Consider the following 17,166-nt stretch of genomic DNA (forward strand, 5'->3'; position numbering starts at 1 on the left):
TTTTTATTATTGTCATTTAGTAAATTATTATTTGTAATTATTATTATTTAGTGAATGTTCTATGTTTAAAAGTTAATCAGTCACAGTTACTAACTATTGTGTAAATAGAAGATACACTAGTTGGGGCTCAGAAGCTTCAGGGAGAGTACTATGAGTGTACTGCCTCCCACTCCATACACACTAAGGTTGCTTCTCCCCTCTTCCACCTATCTGTACCTCCCAGTATCCTTAGAGAAAACATGAGTTGTAGCTTTGTGGTTGATGCCATAGCAACACCTCTCTCCCCACTCTGGCAAAAAAAAGCCCTGACCTGCCAGGGTGAGAACAGGTTGGGGTGAGTGAACCAGCTTAGAGAAAGAGAAAGGGATTTTAGGTCAGATATCACACAAATAGAGAGGCTTACACTTCTTGTGTGGGATGGGCCATAGCTATAATTGTACTATAAGAGAAGAGGTTCTGAAAGCCCATTTTAACAGCTACTAAGTATTATTAAGTGCCTACTATGTGTATAATGCTGAGGATATGAAGAATGGCAAAAATAGTTCCTGCTCTCAAGGAGCTCAGTCTAAGAGATAAACAATGTATAGTAAAATGCACATAATCTTTGCAGATAAATTATCACCTTTCCTCAAGAGTAAACTACATTTAGTAGCAAGAAAATCAGCAATGATTTTTAAATAACTTTTTCATAACCTGTGATTTCCCTAATTTAGGGAATGCCTGGTGAAGAAACTCCCTGTACCAGTGCAAATTAGCACCTTCTCTGCCATTTATAGTTTCAAACAGCTGCTATGAGCTCCAGGAAGTTAAGTGACTTGCCCAGGGACACATCTATTACAGGCAGAAATTGAACACAGGTCTTTTTGGCTCTGAAGATAATGATCTAAACTAGGGGTGGAGGGGGAACCTGCAGCCTCGAGGCCATATGTGGCTCTCTAGGTCCTCAAGTGTAGCCCTTTGACTGAATCCAAACTTCACAAACCTTGATTCAAAGGGCCACACTTGAGGACCCAGAGAGCCACATATGGCCTCAAGGCTGCAGGTTCCCCACCCCTGGTCTAAACATCCTCCATGCTAGCTCCCATAATCACAATTTTGTTAATTTTTTTGAAATAAAAACATTGTATTTGTATAAAAATCAGAAAAAGAGGTATATTTTTGAAAACATTTGAATGTATATGTTAAATTGGAATTTCTAGTGTTACACAAGGAATTTATGAGATTACAAGGGTCTGAGAGGAAAGAAGAAAAACACCATAAGAAACAAAATCACTCTTTGTATTTCTTTTGGGGGGGAAATGTAATTCTATGCAGAGAGAATAAGAATGTGAAGACTAAAACCATCGAATTTGTCTCTGGAAAAAGCACCACCCGTAGTATTTCAGGGCCTCTTTACCTTAGTGAGGACTGCTGTGTGTTCTTCTCCACAACTAATATAAACAACTTTTTGAGTTCGTAAGAGTTTCACATGACAAGGAGATTGTCGGTCTACAATAGGAATGTAAAGATAAAAACTATAAGCATTCAATTCTGAAAACAAATACAACCAGCCCATTTTATACCACAATAAAATGATTTGGGTTTTTGCAATGCACTTTTCTATTTTTTTTAAAGGAAAGGTGAGTATTCAAACCTGTTTCATCACTGAGTCCCAGTTGACCAGCATTGTTCCTTCCCCACCCAAAAACAGCTCCTGAGAGAGACAAGGCAAAGCTGTGTGCCCCTCCTGCAGCAACCTGAGCCAGAGGGATCCCCTCTAGGGATTTCACTCTCTGGGGGCTAGCTTGGGAAGGGAATTCTTTCCCCAGGCCCAACTGCCCATGGCGGTTCTGTCCCCATGTGAAGAACTGCCCATCTGAAAGAAGAAAGTGCAAATTAGCATCAGCACAGCAGAATTTTTATTCCATTTGGATGAACAGCCAAGTGGGAACCCTCCCCCCTACTTCTATTCCCCCAGCTAAAGAGCAGAGGACAGAGTGGAGACACTTCATAGGAACAAAAATTTTGAGAATAAAATTTTCATTGTTGGGTTGGACCTGACTCAGTCCAGTAGTTTATTTTCAGTACCAGAACAAAATGAGACACTTGCAGGTCATTCAACAGTTAACAAAAGATTTACCTAACCATAGGAGAAGTATATTCAAAGAGATAGGCACTGAAGACACCTCAAGTTGATTTAGCTGAGGGAAGATCCCTTGCCTGAGCTGACTTTCATGATCTACCAGTCAAATATCAGGAAAAGCACCTGGACTCTGTAGGTATTTTGTACTCAGGTGAAGAAAATGTCAATAGCCTGAGCCTTTATTCTCCTGAGCCAACCAAATTTCCAGGATGGTCTCAATACCTTTTAAGGAAAACTAGCCTAACAGAATGGAAGGGAAAGGGTTAGAATATTGCTCCTATCACAATTGGTAAAGACCAAGAGTGATTAAGACAGATGTGAAGAAGGTTTTACTGCCATGCGCAGGCTATTAAAACTTGTGGAGAGACAAAGTCACATGGTATATAGGCTATTTTTACATGCTATTTAGTAAACTCAGTATAGACTGCTAACATCCCATGATATTTCTAGCAGAATAGGTGGTAAGTATAGGCTTTATTGCAACCACTTCAGGGTTTTATTTATTGGTCTACGTGGTATTGTATAATAACTAGGATAAGAGTGGTAATAACTGAAATAAAACTGAAAAAACATAATCCTGGCTAAAGTAAATTTAAGATACACATGTTAAACATACTTCTAATGCACATTCTTTTATAATTTACCCACCAAGGAAAGGCTTGGTAGATTAACTGAACAGCACATCAGGAAATTCCCAAACGCCCCACAAAAAGACAGGCTGATCCCAGCAAATGCTCACAAAGACTCCACTAAGATAAGCTGGAACACACAAATACATTCAATGCTTCAATATTGAATGGATCTGTGATTCCATCAATTTGTCCAACAAATTGGGCAAATTCCCTTAGATCTCTTGAAACTGTGGAGTACCAATGGTTAATGTAGACTATCAGATGCCCCTCACTCTTCATCCATGACTAATCCTTTTAAATCTATGGCCACTTCTTCATTTTTTCAACAATTCCTTATTGTTGATGGGACGGAATAATGTTGTTTTTTTTAGAAATTTGACCTCTGTGTTCTTGAGAGAAACTTTGGTCATTAGAGGATTGCATGATTTACCAAAGGCAATAAGCCAAATCTCCTGGTCCTGTTCACTTTTGGGACCATTTTTTAAGCTCACATCTGTACAAGATTAATGTGCTAACAGATCAGTTCTATAGACTGTCCTTCCAACTGCCTATTATAGTCTGGATAGACTTTTTTAATCCTTTTTTTCTTCTAGCACCAATACTGCGACCAAAATCTAATTTGGGAAGCTCTGCAATATTCTGAGTCTGGATGCAATCAATAAGCACAATGCCATCTGAAAATAAGTATTTATTTGACCTCACCCTTTTTCATTTAAACTATGTGGGAAATTTGCCACAACAGTGGCAAACACCTTTGGTAAGCATATATCTCCTGGTTTTTGACATTGCTGAACATCAATCATCTGAAAATCAGCCAAAGTTTTCTCCGTTGTTACATCTTTTAAGGAATCTTGAGTAATTTTTACATATGCCTGACAGACACTTCAATGAAGAAGAATCTTTCAGTTGGTATTTTGCAAATCAAATGGTTGTTTGTGCAAATCAAATGCTCTTTGAAAAGTTAACTTGTTTTAAAAGTTTGATTGCAATTATCTTTTTTTATTGTACTATGTTATGGAAATGCTTGTTTTATCCCATAAATTTAAAAAAATTCACAATTTAAAAAGTTAACTTTTTTTGCACCTCTTAATGAATTGTATAATTGCAAAGATGTCTGTTGTATGGTATCGCTTCGTTTGCCTTTTTTCCACTCATCCCTTCAACAAGGATGCCCTCGATAAGTGTATAAATCCTCAGAACAAATTTTGTTGATATGGGAAAATAGACATAAAGGTCATAGTTATTGACATGTTCTCAGTCACTTTCTTTTTTTGCGGGGGGGAAGGAGCAGATAATGAGAGCTAAAATTCTTTTCACACACACACACACACACACAGAATACCCAAAAACAATATCAAACTGCTATACATTGAATTTTACACTACCAGCAGCAAGGGCCATGCAGTGCCAGTTGCCACAGGAAACCTGCAGTATTGTCTGCTGGTTCAGCTTCTTTATTAACCTAGAACCAAAAAACATAGATTTCATTTACAAAATTGTATTAAAATATTATCAGATATGCCCTAATATCAGGATCCCAACTAAATAAAACCACTGTAAAAACATAATTTTTAATTTAAAATTAAAAAATAAAATATGGTACTGAAATATACCATTTTTTCTTTTAACCTATGCAATCTAATTTGTTGCAACTGTACTGTTTCTTTCATCAAGCTGTTATTTTCCAGGGAAAGAATCTACTGATTCTGAATTAAAATCCATTGTACCTCAATTCCATTATTTCACTTATCATGTGCAACTTAGAGACAAAAGAGTGAACTACTGAGATAAGTTTTATTCTCTAAACAATTTAAAAATAACAGATATCACACAATCCTATAAGCTAAATGAAATGTACAGCTGGAATGGTAAAAAGGACATTAGTCATATGCCTAGATAGGGGCTTAGGTTTCCTAAAAAATACTACTTGTTATCTATCTTAAAATTTGTATAACATCAAAGTATGACATCTGTAATCTGTATAACATAAAAGGACGGATTGTTCATCCTCATTACGTGTAAACCAGTGAGAATGAAGACAGTTGGTGGCTTACTATGTACCTTCATTAGGTACAAAGTCAAGACTTGGAAGGATACCGATCCTAGGCAGAAGAAAAACATCCGGAGTGTCAGATTTTGGGGGGGAGGATCTATTTGCATAGAAATATCAAAAACCTGTTTTCTCACTTTAAAAAAAATCATTGTTTTTACTCCTGACCCCTATTATGAGTGGTTCCTTGTGAGTGTCAGTTCTGGGTAAAAGGTCTTTCAGAGTCATTACTCACTTTATGTATCCCTACCAACTTTGCCACAACTTGAGCAGTTGAAAGTAGAAATAGTAAGGGGAAATGGTAACTATAAATGGTAAAGGAAAAAAAAGGCCCTTTGAAGCTACCATTAGCCAATGACCTTATCTAGGGATAATTCTCTAATTGTGACATTATAAATGTGACTCAAATCATCACTAGACACATCTTACTAACTTTTCAGAGAACAGATCTCATTGAAAACTGGAACTTAAAGTTGGTTATTTTTTTGATTGTTTGTTTTGTTTTGTTTGCAGGCAGTTGAGGTTAAGTGACTTGCCCAGAGTCACACAGCTAGTGAGTGTTATGGTCTAAGCCAGATTTGAATTCAGGTTCTCCTGACTCCAAAGCCGGTGCTCTACCCTCTGCGCCGCCTAGCTGCCCCGAAGTTTTACACGTAAAAAAAATTTTATATGCTTTTATAATAAATTGTTTAAAAATAATCCTTCTAAAATTCTATAAACTGAATTTAAAATGCAAACAGTACTTCCCCTTTCTCTAGCATTCACTCATTCTTAACTGTTTCATCTTTTTCAAGTCATCTCTTATGTCTTCCCCTACACATAAAACCCTCATTTAATTTAACATCTTTTACAAATCAAAAATAAGGCACTACATGCTTAGAAAAGGATAGGTCTCAAGGCCCTCAATTAGGTGAATCAAGAGATCTTCTCTTCTTCCCCTCTCTTCAAAAAAAATCTCTTTCATTGGGGGCAGGGGGAGGAGGTGGAAGATGGAAACAACAGAAGTGTTTTCACTTTTCTAGTAGAGAGAGAGGAGATGGAAGAGGAAAAGAGGAAATAGGAAGGAAGAAAGGTTGGTTTGTTGGAATGTTTCATAGTAAGATGTCATCTGAGCATAGCAAAAGAGGTAATGGAAAACAAACTTTAAAAATTTCCTAGCAACAGTATGGCTATTTAAAAACATTTCTGGACACCCACAATCTTTTAGGGGAGAACTTTACCTGGGTATTGCAACAGAATCTTCAGTAGTTGTATGTCCAAGCTGTCCATCACTACCTGCACCCCAAGAAAAAAGCTGTCCCCGGTCACTAAGGGCCAAGCTATGCGATTCGCCACAGGCAACATGGACTATGTGCTGATCTGCCAAAGCTCCAATTTGCTCTAAGAAAAAAAAATCAAACAAACATAAAAAGGAAAATTTATGTTTCTGACATTAAAATGATAATTATCTCCCCAGACAATATTATTTTTTTAAAAAATACTACCACTATGCTATATATCAAGAACTTTAAATTTAGCCCCCAAAATTTCTGGAATATGGTTTGCCAAAAAAATAAAAATAAACCCTGCAATTATTTAAAAGCATTGTCTATTAAAAAAAAAAGCAGGGCCTCCCTCTTCCTTAACGTATCCAATAAAAACAGCCAAAGTGCTTGAAATGATTTATCTAAACTGCTCTCCACATAGAATTAAAATTACAGAAAAAGCAGGTGCCAACAATCAAAACCATTAGGCCCTGGAGAATCAGCAATTCTCATTCATCTCATTTCATCTCAGTAGCCTGATGGAGGCTTAAACAATAGGGACTGGAGAAAGCAGCAATTGAAAGAGATGATGCCTGGAACATAATAGACGCTTAATCATTGATATCACAGGCACAGTTTTAAAAAGACCTAATTAGATTACAGATTAACCATTGATATCACAGCCATAGCTTTAAAAAAGAGCCAATTAGATTACAGATTAAAAAAAAAAAAGAAAACAACAAAAGACAACATGGCATAGTAAAGGTCAGGATAGCCTGAGTTCAAACCCTGCCTCTAGGTGACCCTGGGTAAGTCATATAAACTCCCAGTACTACAGGCGACTCTCTAAGACTGTAAATTGCAGAAGAGTTGGCAGAATTGCAGACCAGCATTGGTAGAGGGGACATACAGATGAATAGGACATATAGATGAATGCATAGGCAGTAATAATAATTATATCATTTATGTTGTTGTTCAGTTGCTTCAGTTGTGTCCAAGTCTTTGTGACCCCATTTGGGGTTTTCTTGGAAGAGATACTACAGTGATTTGCCATTTCTTTTTACAGCTCATTTGACAGATGAAGAAACTAAGGCAAACAGAGGTCAAGTGACTTCCCAGGGTCTCACAGCTAGTAAGTGTCTGATGCTGGATTAGAACTCAGGTCTTCCTAGCTAGAGGTCCAGCTCTCTATCCACCATGCCATCTAGCTGCCTTATATCTAGTTGCCATTTATATGGAACTTAAAAGTTTACAAAATCTCACAATAGACCCATGAGGTAGGTAATACAAATATTATTGTTCCCATTTTACAGATGAGGAAACTGAGGATTAAAGGAGTAAAGTGACAGGCCTCTGTCCAGGCCAGTGATGATGAACTCCAAACAAGAGACAGTAAGTATGTATCTCCTTGGTTAAGGAAATCAGACTCAAAACAGCACAGTAAGCAGCAGAGTAACAGCTGAGCTCACATACAACTATTCCAGCAAGAATGAAAAAAATGCCCTGGATGGAGAAATGATAAAGAAATCCAAATGGAAAAGAAGGCAAAAAGTCTATCTGTCCAGGTCATATCTGCACAAGCAGCAGCCAGAACCTGTGGACATTCAGGAAGGAGTCCAGCCAGAAAAAGCGGCCCCCAAAATGCAACAAACAGAAACCTACTTACAGGTAGGTCAGAGACCAAGACGGGGAAATTTGAGTCTGCAGTTATGAACCTCATGGACCAGGGAAGGGGTCCAATTGGAAAAGTAAGGGCCTGAAGTAGAAGCCTCCAAGTATATGGACCAAGTCAGAAAAACCAATGGTTTGCAGTTGTATCTACAGGGCTCCAGCTCAGATCAAGGCTGATCTAGAAACACTTGCTTTCTGCAGCTGTTGAAAACTCAGACCTAGGGAGCATCAATAAAGCTACTTGAAGAGTCAGCAACTACCTTGGCTGAGCTGACCCTGAAGGCTTTGAAGAATACAGTACTCAGTACATTAAGGAAGCAGTGGCAGGAAATCCCAGCCCTACCAGAAGTTCAAGTACCAAGGAACCACTCTCAAGATCATGCAAGATTTGGTAACAACCTCAAAAAAGAGTAAGTAGAAGAGCTCTCTGTTGCTGTTCAGTAGTTTTCGGTCATGTCTGACTTCGTGACCCCATTTGGGGTTTTCTTGGCAAAGAAAAGTGGTTTGCCATTTCCTTCTCTACCTCATTTTACAGAAGAAAAAACTGAGACAAACAGGGTTAAGTGACTTACCCAGTCACAAAGCTAGTAAGTTTCTAAGACAGATTTGAATTCAAGAAGATGAGTATTCCTGATCCCAGGCCTAGCACTCCATCCACTGTACCACCCAGCTGTATAGAAGAGGTTAGAATAGAATATTCCAAAAGGCAAAATATTAAAACAAAAAATAACCTATCAAAAGAGAAAAAAACCATAACCCTACGGGGGGAAATGGCCCTCTATTGAAAAAGCACTTCCAAGTATTCTTGAAGAAAAAAACAAGAGCCAAGTAGAACTCTCTAATGGAAACAACAAGATTATGAGGAACTATTTACATTCTAACAGGAAAACAAGAAATGTGTCCCCTAAGAACACCTTTGAGGGTCATGGAGGGAAATGAATAAGGTAGAAGGCTAGAGACTGGACTTCTTATGGGCTGTTAATGTTAAAAGAAATAAAATGGAAGAGGAATACACTATGGAAGCGGTATTAGACTTTCTCACCTAATCTGAGTGTAAAGACAAAGCTACGAAAAGGTTTGGAGAAATGAGTGTCACAAGACTTGATTCATCTGAAATGGATGAAGAAAGGTTAAACATAAATACAAAGAGCTTGGTGTAGGAATACATTAAATTCAACAAGGAAATAGGGGCAGAAAGATAGGGAATTTCAGAGGGAAAGTAGAGTTAGGGAGAGATTAGTCATGAGCTAAACTAACTATAACTTCAGAGGGTGGAGTATGAATGGAAGAAAGAAGGGAGAAAGAAGAAAAGAGGAAAAAGGATAATGTTCTTGGTCTGCAATTAGGCAAGGAATTAAAAAAGAGGGGCAATGAAAAGAACGAGAATATTCTATTTACGGATCACACGTATTTAGCATATTCATTCCGTTTTACCACTCTCTTCTTCTTTGCAATGCAGGAACTGAGAAGGAATGAGAATAAGAGGATAGGATGGAAAATACCCAATATACAATCATGACCATTAACATGAATGGAAAGAACTCACCCATAAAAAGGTAAAGGGGAGCAGAATGGACTGGAAAGCACACTATAACAATAAATTGCTTATAAAAATGCACTTGAAACATAAAAATTCACAGAGAATCAAAATAAGAGGATGTGACAAAATCTAACATGCTTCAGCCAAACTTTAGAGGTTGGAAGCAGAAGTAGCAACTATTACCTCAGACAAAACAAAAACAAAAATTGGAGATACACAGAATGACAAATGCATTCACTGCTCTCAGGGAGCTCACAGTCATATGGGGGAAACAATATGCAAACAAGATATATTCAGGATAAATTGGGGGTAGTATCATAAGGAAGGCACAAAGACTAAGGAAGATCAGGAAAGACTTCTTAAATAACATGGGACTTTAGCTGAGACTTGAAGTAAGCCAGGGAAGCCAGGAGATGGAGATGATGTAAGAAACTGTTCCAGGCATAGGAGACAGCCAGTGGAAAATTTAGAGAGTTAGGTGATCAGTAGTGTTGTACACAAGGAATAGCAAGGAGGCCAGTGTCACTCAATCCAAAATATGTGAGGAAAGGTACAAGGTTTAAAAAGACTAGAAATGTAAGAAGAGATCAGGTTGTAAAGGACTTTAAAAGCCAAACAGAGAATTTTATATTTGATTTGGAAGTAAAAGTTTTACTGAATGAGGGCAGGAGTGTGGTATGGTTAGAACGAGCTTTAGAAATATCAATTTGGCAGTTAAGGGGGGAATATATTGGAAAAGGGAGAGGTTTGAGGCAGAGACCAACCAGTAAGTTGTTGAAAAAGTCTAGGCGTGAAGTCATAAGGTTCTGCACCATTGCGGTCAGAGGAAAGAAGGGGCATTTATGATGGATGTTAAGTTGAAAATGACTAGACTTAACATGATTAGATACAAGTGAGAAAGAGTGAGGAATTAAGGATAGCACGTAAGTTGTGACTTTGAGTGACAGAGAGGACAGTAGTACTCCCAAGAGAAGTGGGGAGACTTTGAGGGGAAAGATAATGTGGACACACTGAGTTTAAGCTATCTACTGGACACCCAGTTAAAGATGTCTGAAAGGCAGATGGAGGCAAGACTGAACTTCAGCAGAGAGGTGAAACAGGACAGGGAGAAGTGATTATCAGCAGCACAGAGGTGGTAATTAAATCCAAGAGAGCTGATGAAATCTCCAAGTGAAGTAGTGTAAAGATAGATAAGGGGCCAGGACAGAACTCTATAGGACAACCATGGCTAACCTGAATGAAAATACAACAAAGGGGACTGAGAAGAAGTGGTCAGATAGGTAGGAGGAGAACCAGGATAGAGTGGTGTCGCAAAAACCTAGAGAGAAGAGAATATCAAGGAAAAGAGGGTGATCAATAGTGTCAAAGGCTTCAGATAGGTCAAGAAGGATGAGGATTGAAAATATACTATTAGATATAGCAATTAAGAGATTTTCAATAATGAATTAATAATAAATAACAAAACAAAAACCGTTTCGGTGGACTGATGAAGTCAAAAGCCAAGTATAAAGAGTTAAGAAGAGATTGAGAGGAAAAGTAATATCTAATCAATTTGCCAGGAGAAATTGACAGTAAATTTATAATAGTTGTTGACCTCAATGTACCACTTTCAGACCTACACAAATCTGACAAAATGATAAATAAGAAAAAGTTAAATATCTGAATACAATTTTCAAAAACTTAGAATGATCGTTAGTGAATGAGAAAAAAAGGAGTACAAATATTCTTATCTGTGCATAGCACCTGCATGCCAACCTTACAAAAATTCACTGAGGCATTAAAAAACCTCAAAAAATATTCAGAAAACAAAAAAAATAAACATATCCTTTATTGACTACAGCATAATATAAATTATATTCAATAAATGGCATTTCAAACAAGGAGTAATAGTTAATTGTAGACTAAATAAGTTGATGTCTGAGAATTGGTAGGTCAACAAAAAAGTCACAGGAACAATAGATAATTTCATCAAAGAAAATGACAACAATGAAACAACCTAACAAAATGTTTGGGATGAAGCAAAAGTTGTGTTTGAGGTAAATGTATATTACTAATACTTTCATCAACAAAAGATGGAAAACAAATTATTGAATTGGGCATGCAACTTTAAAAAAAAATACCAGAAAAGCAATGTACCAAAACAACAATTAAAAAAATCTAAACATCAATACAGAAATTCTGAAAAATCAAGAAGAGATGAATAAAATTGAAAGCAAAAAACTACAGAATTCTAAATAAGACCAGAGATTTGGGGGGGGGGGACTTAAATTTACATTTGCAATGTAGATCATAGTCTCATTTTAAAAAGGAGAAAGTAAAACAAAACTGCCAAGATTAAATATAAAAAAGGAAAATTTATTACAAATGAAGCCAAAATCAAGGAAATTATTTAAAATTATTTTGTCCAATTATATGCTAAGAAAACTCACAACATAAATGGATGAAAATTTATGAAGTAGAAAACACCCACATTAACTGAACAAGAAATAAAAAATTTGTAAAACCTGATATAGACAAAGAAATTGAAAAATCCATAAATGAATTTCCAAAGAAAAGATGCCTTTTTGCAAATGAATTCTATCACACATTAAAAGATCAATCAATTCTAATATTAAACTTTCCAAAAAAATTAGGAAAAGAGAGGATCCTTCCAAATTTTCTATAATACAAATATGATGTTGATACCTAAATGAGGAAGAGATTAAACAGAGACAGCCTTAGGTCAATATACATAATGGATATCAAAACAAAAAACTTTAAATAAAACAACAACTAAGAGTCTACAGCAACATAGCAAAATATTTTATGCTATGACCAAGGTGGTTTTGTGCCAAGAATACAGATTAGGTTCATTATTATGAAACATCAGAGATTATTAATGGCAAAACAACTTTTGATAAAATACAATACTCATTTCTGTTAATAACATTATGAAACAAAATAAACATGCTAAATTGTACACATCTAAAACCAAGAGTCTGAATTGTATATAATAGAGAAATGCTTTACAATAAAGTTTGAAGTAAAGCAAGGGTATCCATTATCCCACTATTCTTTGGTATGATTCTAGAAATGTTACCCATAGCAGTAACACAAGAAAAAGAATTTGAGAAAATAAATATAGGCAAAGAGGAAACAAAATTATCACTTTTTGCAGATAGTGGGATAATATACTTAGAGAACCCTAGAATATCCTCTTAAAAACTAAAAGAAACAATAATTTAAGGAACAGAATATGAAATCAAGGTACACAAATCATCAGCCTTTCTTCATGTTACCCTCAGACCCCAATAGTAATAGAGAAATTTCATTCAAAATAACTACAAAGTATATAGAATATTTGGCAATCGAGCTACCAAGTCACATGCAGGAACTATAAATATAATTACAAAACCATACCAGTATAATGAAATTACTTAAATTAATATTCTTACACCCTGCCACACCAATCAAACTACCAAAAGATTACCTTAAAGAGCTAGGGAAAGATCAAAATCCTTCTGGAATAATAAAAGCTGAATATTTACAAGGGAAATAGTAACAAAATCAACAAGCATTTATTAAGGGCCTATGTGTCAGTCTGTCTGTCTGTCTCTTTTTCCTTCCTGCCCCCTACATCTCTCTCCCTTACTATGCGTCAGGAGCTCCAAAAAAGCAAGAGTTGCGATCATGACAGACAAGAAAAATAATAAAAATTTGCAGGATAAACAGGTAATTTGCATTGTGTTTAAAGAATGTCATTATTAAATATACATGAAAAATTCATAAAATCATAAACATGCATGATATAAATTCATCAAAGAAATGCTGAGCTGCAAAAAGACATAGATAGCAACACAATTATAGAACACTAATGTTCCTCTCTCAGAGTTACATAAATCTTACAGAAAAGACAACACACAAATGAATAGATTTTTGGATAAATTAAATTTGAGTCATGGCGTGCTGGTGGGAAAATAAAAACAACTTCATTTACATAGCACATTATACTTTCCTCATAAAAACTACATGAGGTAGATAGTGCAAATATTAACATCATTATTTCACAGACAAAAATATTGAAGTTTTGTCGGGTTAAATGACTCGTTTGGCCATATAGCTAGTAAGTTTGAGGTAAGATTCAAACCCATGTCTCCTACTTTCAAGCCTAAAGCTTTATCCGCAACACCATGATGCTTTGTGAAAAAACTGGCCAAGGAACCAAGAGACTCCAGAAAGGAAAGAGGGAGAGAAAGGGAAGGGATGGGAGAAAGGGAAGAAATGGGGAGACACGGAGGCAAAAAGGAAGGAGAAGAGGGAGAGGGAGATGAAAAAAAAGGAAGAGGGAGGGGGAGAAAAGTATATGAGCTAAGTAGTCACACCAGGGTAGGAGAAAGAGCAACTTTTCAAATTTCTCCTTAGAATCTCAATAAATCAGCACCAATACTAGGCTCACCTTGATCTATTATCTGGATCCAGAATTATAAAACCCTATAAACAGAGGAGCTTATAAGTGTTTAACACATATTCATTCATTTCAACAACATTTATTAAGTATCTACTGTGTGCATCTACTAGTAGTACTATGTACTACTATTGTATTTAGTCTGGGAGAATATACACAAACAATATGATACAGTAGAAAGAATACCGGACCTGGACATCAGCAGTGACCTTGCTTTGAAACTCCACTCCATGCCTACTAGCTCTATGACCATAGGAAAGTATTTCAATCTCTAGGATAATAATTACTGTAGACCTACCTTGGTGTATTGGGGTTTTTAATTCAATTTATTTTATTTTCAGTTTCAAAATTCTCTCCCTCGATTCCCTTTCCCACCCATTGAGAAAGCAAGAAATACAATGGCCATTATACATATGAAGTCATATAAAAATAATTCCACATTAGCCATATTAAAAAAAAAGAAAGAAAAGAAAAGGAATGAAAGAGAAAAAAATATACTTTTATCTGTACTCTGGGTCCAGCATTTTTTCATCATGAGTTCTTTGGAATTGTAGTGGTTCACTATATTGATCAGAATAGTTAAGTCTTTCACAGTTGATTATCTTCAAAATTGCTGTTACTGTATAAATTGCTCTCTTGCTTCTGCTCACTTCACTTTGCATCAGTTTGTATATGTCTTCCCAGCTTTTCCATCATTTTCTTACAGCACAATAGTATTCCATTACATTCATATAATATAACTTGTTCAGCCACTCTTCATCTGATGAGCATCTCCTCAGTTTCTAATTTTTTGCTACCACAAAAAGAGCTGCTATAAATATTATATATATATGTATACATATATATGTATGTATATATATGTATGTGTATATGTATATATATACATATATACATACACACACGCACACACACACACACACACATCCTTTTTCTTTTTCCTTGGTCTCTTTGGGGTATAGACCTAATAGTGATATTGATGAGTCAAAGGGTATGCACAGTTTTATAGTTTTTTGGGCATAGCTCCAAATTGCTCTCTAGAATGGCTAGACTAGTTCATAGCTCCACCAACAGTGCATTAGTGTGAACCTATGTTCCCACATTTCCTCCAAGATTTGTCATTTTCTTTTTCTGTTATTTTAGCAAATCTGATGAGTGTAATTATTTTAGAATATTTCAGAATTATTTTAATTTGCATTTCTCTAATTATTAATGATTGAGAGCATTTTTATATAACTATTAATAGCGTTGATTTCTTCTTCTGAAAACTGCCTGTTCATATCTCTTAAACATTTATTAATTGGGGAATAGTTCTTATAAATTCAGCTCAGTTCTCTATATATCTGAGAATGGAGACGTTTATCAAAGAAACTTGCTGTAGACATTTATTCTCAATTTCTTGCTTTTCTTCCTATTTGGGTTGCAATGGTTTGGTTTCTGCAAAAATGTTTAATTTTATGTAATCAAAATTATCCCTTTTACCTCCTGTGAATCTCTCTCTATTTCCTGTTTGGTCATGAAATCTTCCCCTACCCAGACCTCTAACAAGTAATTTTTTTCTGTCATCCTTTATGTTAAATTATGCACCAATTTTGAGCTTATTTTGGTATATGATGTGAGATGCTGGCCTATGTCTACTTTCTGACAGGCTACTTTCCAGTTTTCCCAGCGTTTTTTGTCAAAGAATGAGTTCCCCAATAGCTGGGATCCTTTCTCACACCCTTGTTGTTGAAATGAGATAATGTATGTACACTGCTTTGTAAACATTAAAGCTAAAGTGTCAGCTTACAGAGGACCAGAAATGAAATTCTGATGGTAACTCTGCCTCTAGCTGCCTAGCCATTTTAAGAACAACGTCTCTATTTTCTCCCTTATGGGTAATTTACAAGAGATGGGCCTGTTGAAAGTCAGAGGTTCGATTTGATTCAGTTCACCAAGTATTTGTTCAGCACCTGAAAGTGCTGTATAAATGTGAGTAATTGCTATGTGCTAGTCACTGGTGAATGCAGAGGTCAACAAAACATGGTCTCTTAAAAAAAAAATAAAGTATCAGCTTAAATGTCAAACATTATAAAACTATCCCTGACCTCAAAGAACAACATAATAAATGCTAATAACATAAGGAACAACTTAATAAATGTTCAACAATGTTAAAAGCAGCTTCTTTTAAGGCTTATGTCTTAGCAAGTCACTTGATACTGAAAGTGAGGAGACATGTTTATTCGTCATTAAAGTATTTAATCACCATTAAAGTGTATAGTGGAAAGTAAATACATCTAGTTTAAGGTGCTCTTAGTTAGATATCTGTTACAGTAAAACTAGTCACTTTTTCCAAAACCTAGTCTTTAAGTGGGCCAGGGTCCAAACACGCTTCCTAAAAGCAAGTGGGAGCCACCAAAAGGTTCTTGTGTTCAAGTGATATGGTCACAGTTATGCTTTAGGAAAATTATTTTGGTAGCTGTTGTGGAGAATGGAAAGTGGAAAGACTAGAAATCATTAGTTTAATTAGGAAGCTGTTACAACAGTCTGCATAAGAGAGGATATGGCAACTTACTGAATATGGAAAGCAGGAGACTTAGTTCTAAGAGTTAAAGATACTAAAAAGTTGAGAAACTAGGTAAGGAAGGATGGGGTACCCTTAACAGAAATAGGAAAGTTTGAAGGAGGGGCTAATTTATGGCAGAAGATAAAGAGTTCTATTTTAGACATGTTATGTTTGAGGTGCTTATTGGAAATCTGGTTAGTGACAATATAAATACGATCACAAATATAATGACATGACCAAGATGATACATGCTAGTAATTGGAAGAGCAGGGACTGCAACCCTGATCTACTAACTCCAAATTCAGTGTTTTTCCTTGAAATACTCCATTGCTTGACTCCTACTTATTTAGAATTAGTGCCCTATGTGTATATTCACATATATTTCAACTATGTAATATATTTTTATACAAATATATATTTTATATACATTGAGAGAGAAAAAATATATGTAAAAGAGAAAAAGCATTCCAAGAATCACTACAAAACAATATTCCACTAGAGGTACAACAACCTATTAAGAGACTTCTGAAACAAAAAAGGCCATTTCCTGACTGAGGGACAGAGGAAAGCTTCACAAAATAGTTGGTATGTAAACTACACCTTGGAACTGGGGGCAGAGAAGGTGGATAATGCAAAAAGAATTTACAAGCAATCTTTATTTAATCTGGCCAAATAAAAATTCCTAAGGCATAGCTATACTCTGTAAGCTCAAAGTATTAAAAAGTGGGATCAACTTCACTAGGCATAGAAAACCTGGATTGGCACTGGCAGGCAATCCCTTGGAATGGATGAGGACTGCATTCTGGTTACCCAGCCCAGTCATGCTTGCAGACTAATATAAAGGATTGCTCAATTATAAAACCAGATGAAATCATGAAAATGAAGAGAGAAAAGGCCAATGATTCTAAAGTTGAGGGGTAA

At 35.9% G+C, this 17,166-nt stretch overlaps 1 protein-coding gene across 4 annotated transcripts in view; it reads right to left on the reverse strand.

Annotated features, from left to right (window-relative positions):
* The window catches only part of HERC3 (HECT and RLD domain containing E3 ubiquitin protein ligase 3), a 107,834-nt gene that overhangs the window by 72,210 nt on the left and 18,458 nt on the right, over positions 1-17,166 (reverse strand). For all 4 annotated transcript variants that reach the window (XM_027853346.1, XM_027853347.1, XM_027853345.1 and 1 more), the window contains exons 3-6: positions 6,025-6,184; positions 4,140-4,216; positions 1,634-1,855; positions 1,397-1,488 (exon numbers count right to left, since the gene is read on the reverse strand). In XM_027853346.1, coding sequence (XP_027709147.1) covers positions 1,397-1,488; positions 1,634-1,855; positions 4,140-4,216; positions 6,025-6,184 — 551 coding nt within the window. The remainder of the gene's footprint in view (positions 1-1,396; positions 1,489-1,633; positions 1,856-4,139; positions 4,217-6,024; positions 6,185-17,166) is intronic.

The sequence above is a fragment of the Vombatus ursinus genome, unplaced genomic scaffold (assembly GCF_900497805.2).
Source record: "Vombatus ursinus unplaced genomic scaffold, bare-nosed wombat genome assembly UNPS02009975.1, whole genome shotgun sequence".
Lineage (NCBI taxonomy): Eukaryota > Metazoa > Chordata > Mammalia > Diprotodontia > Vombatidae > Vombatus > Vombatus ursinus.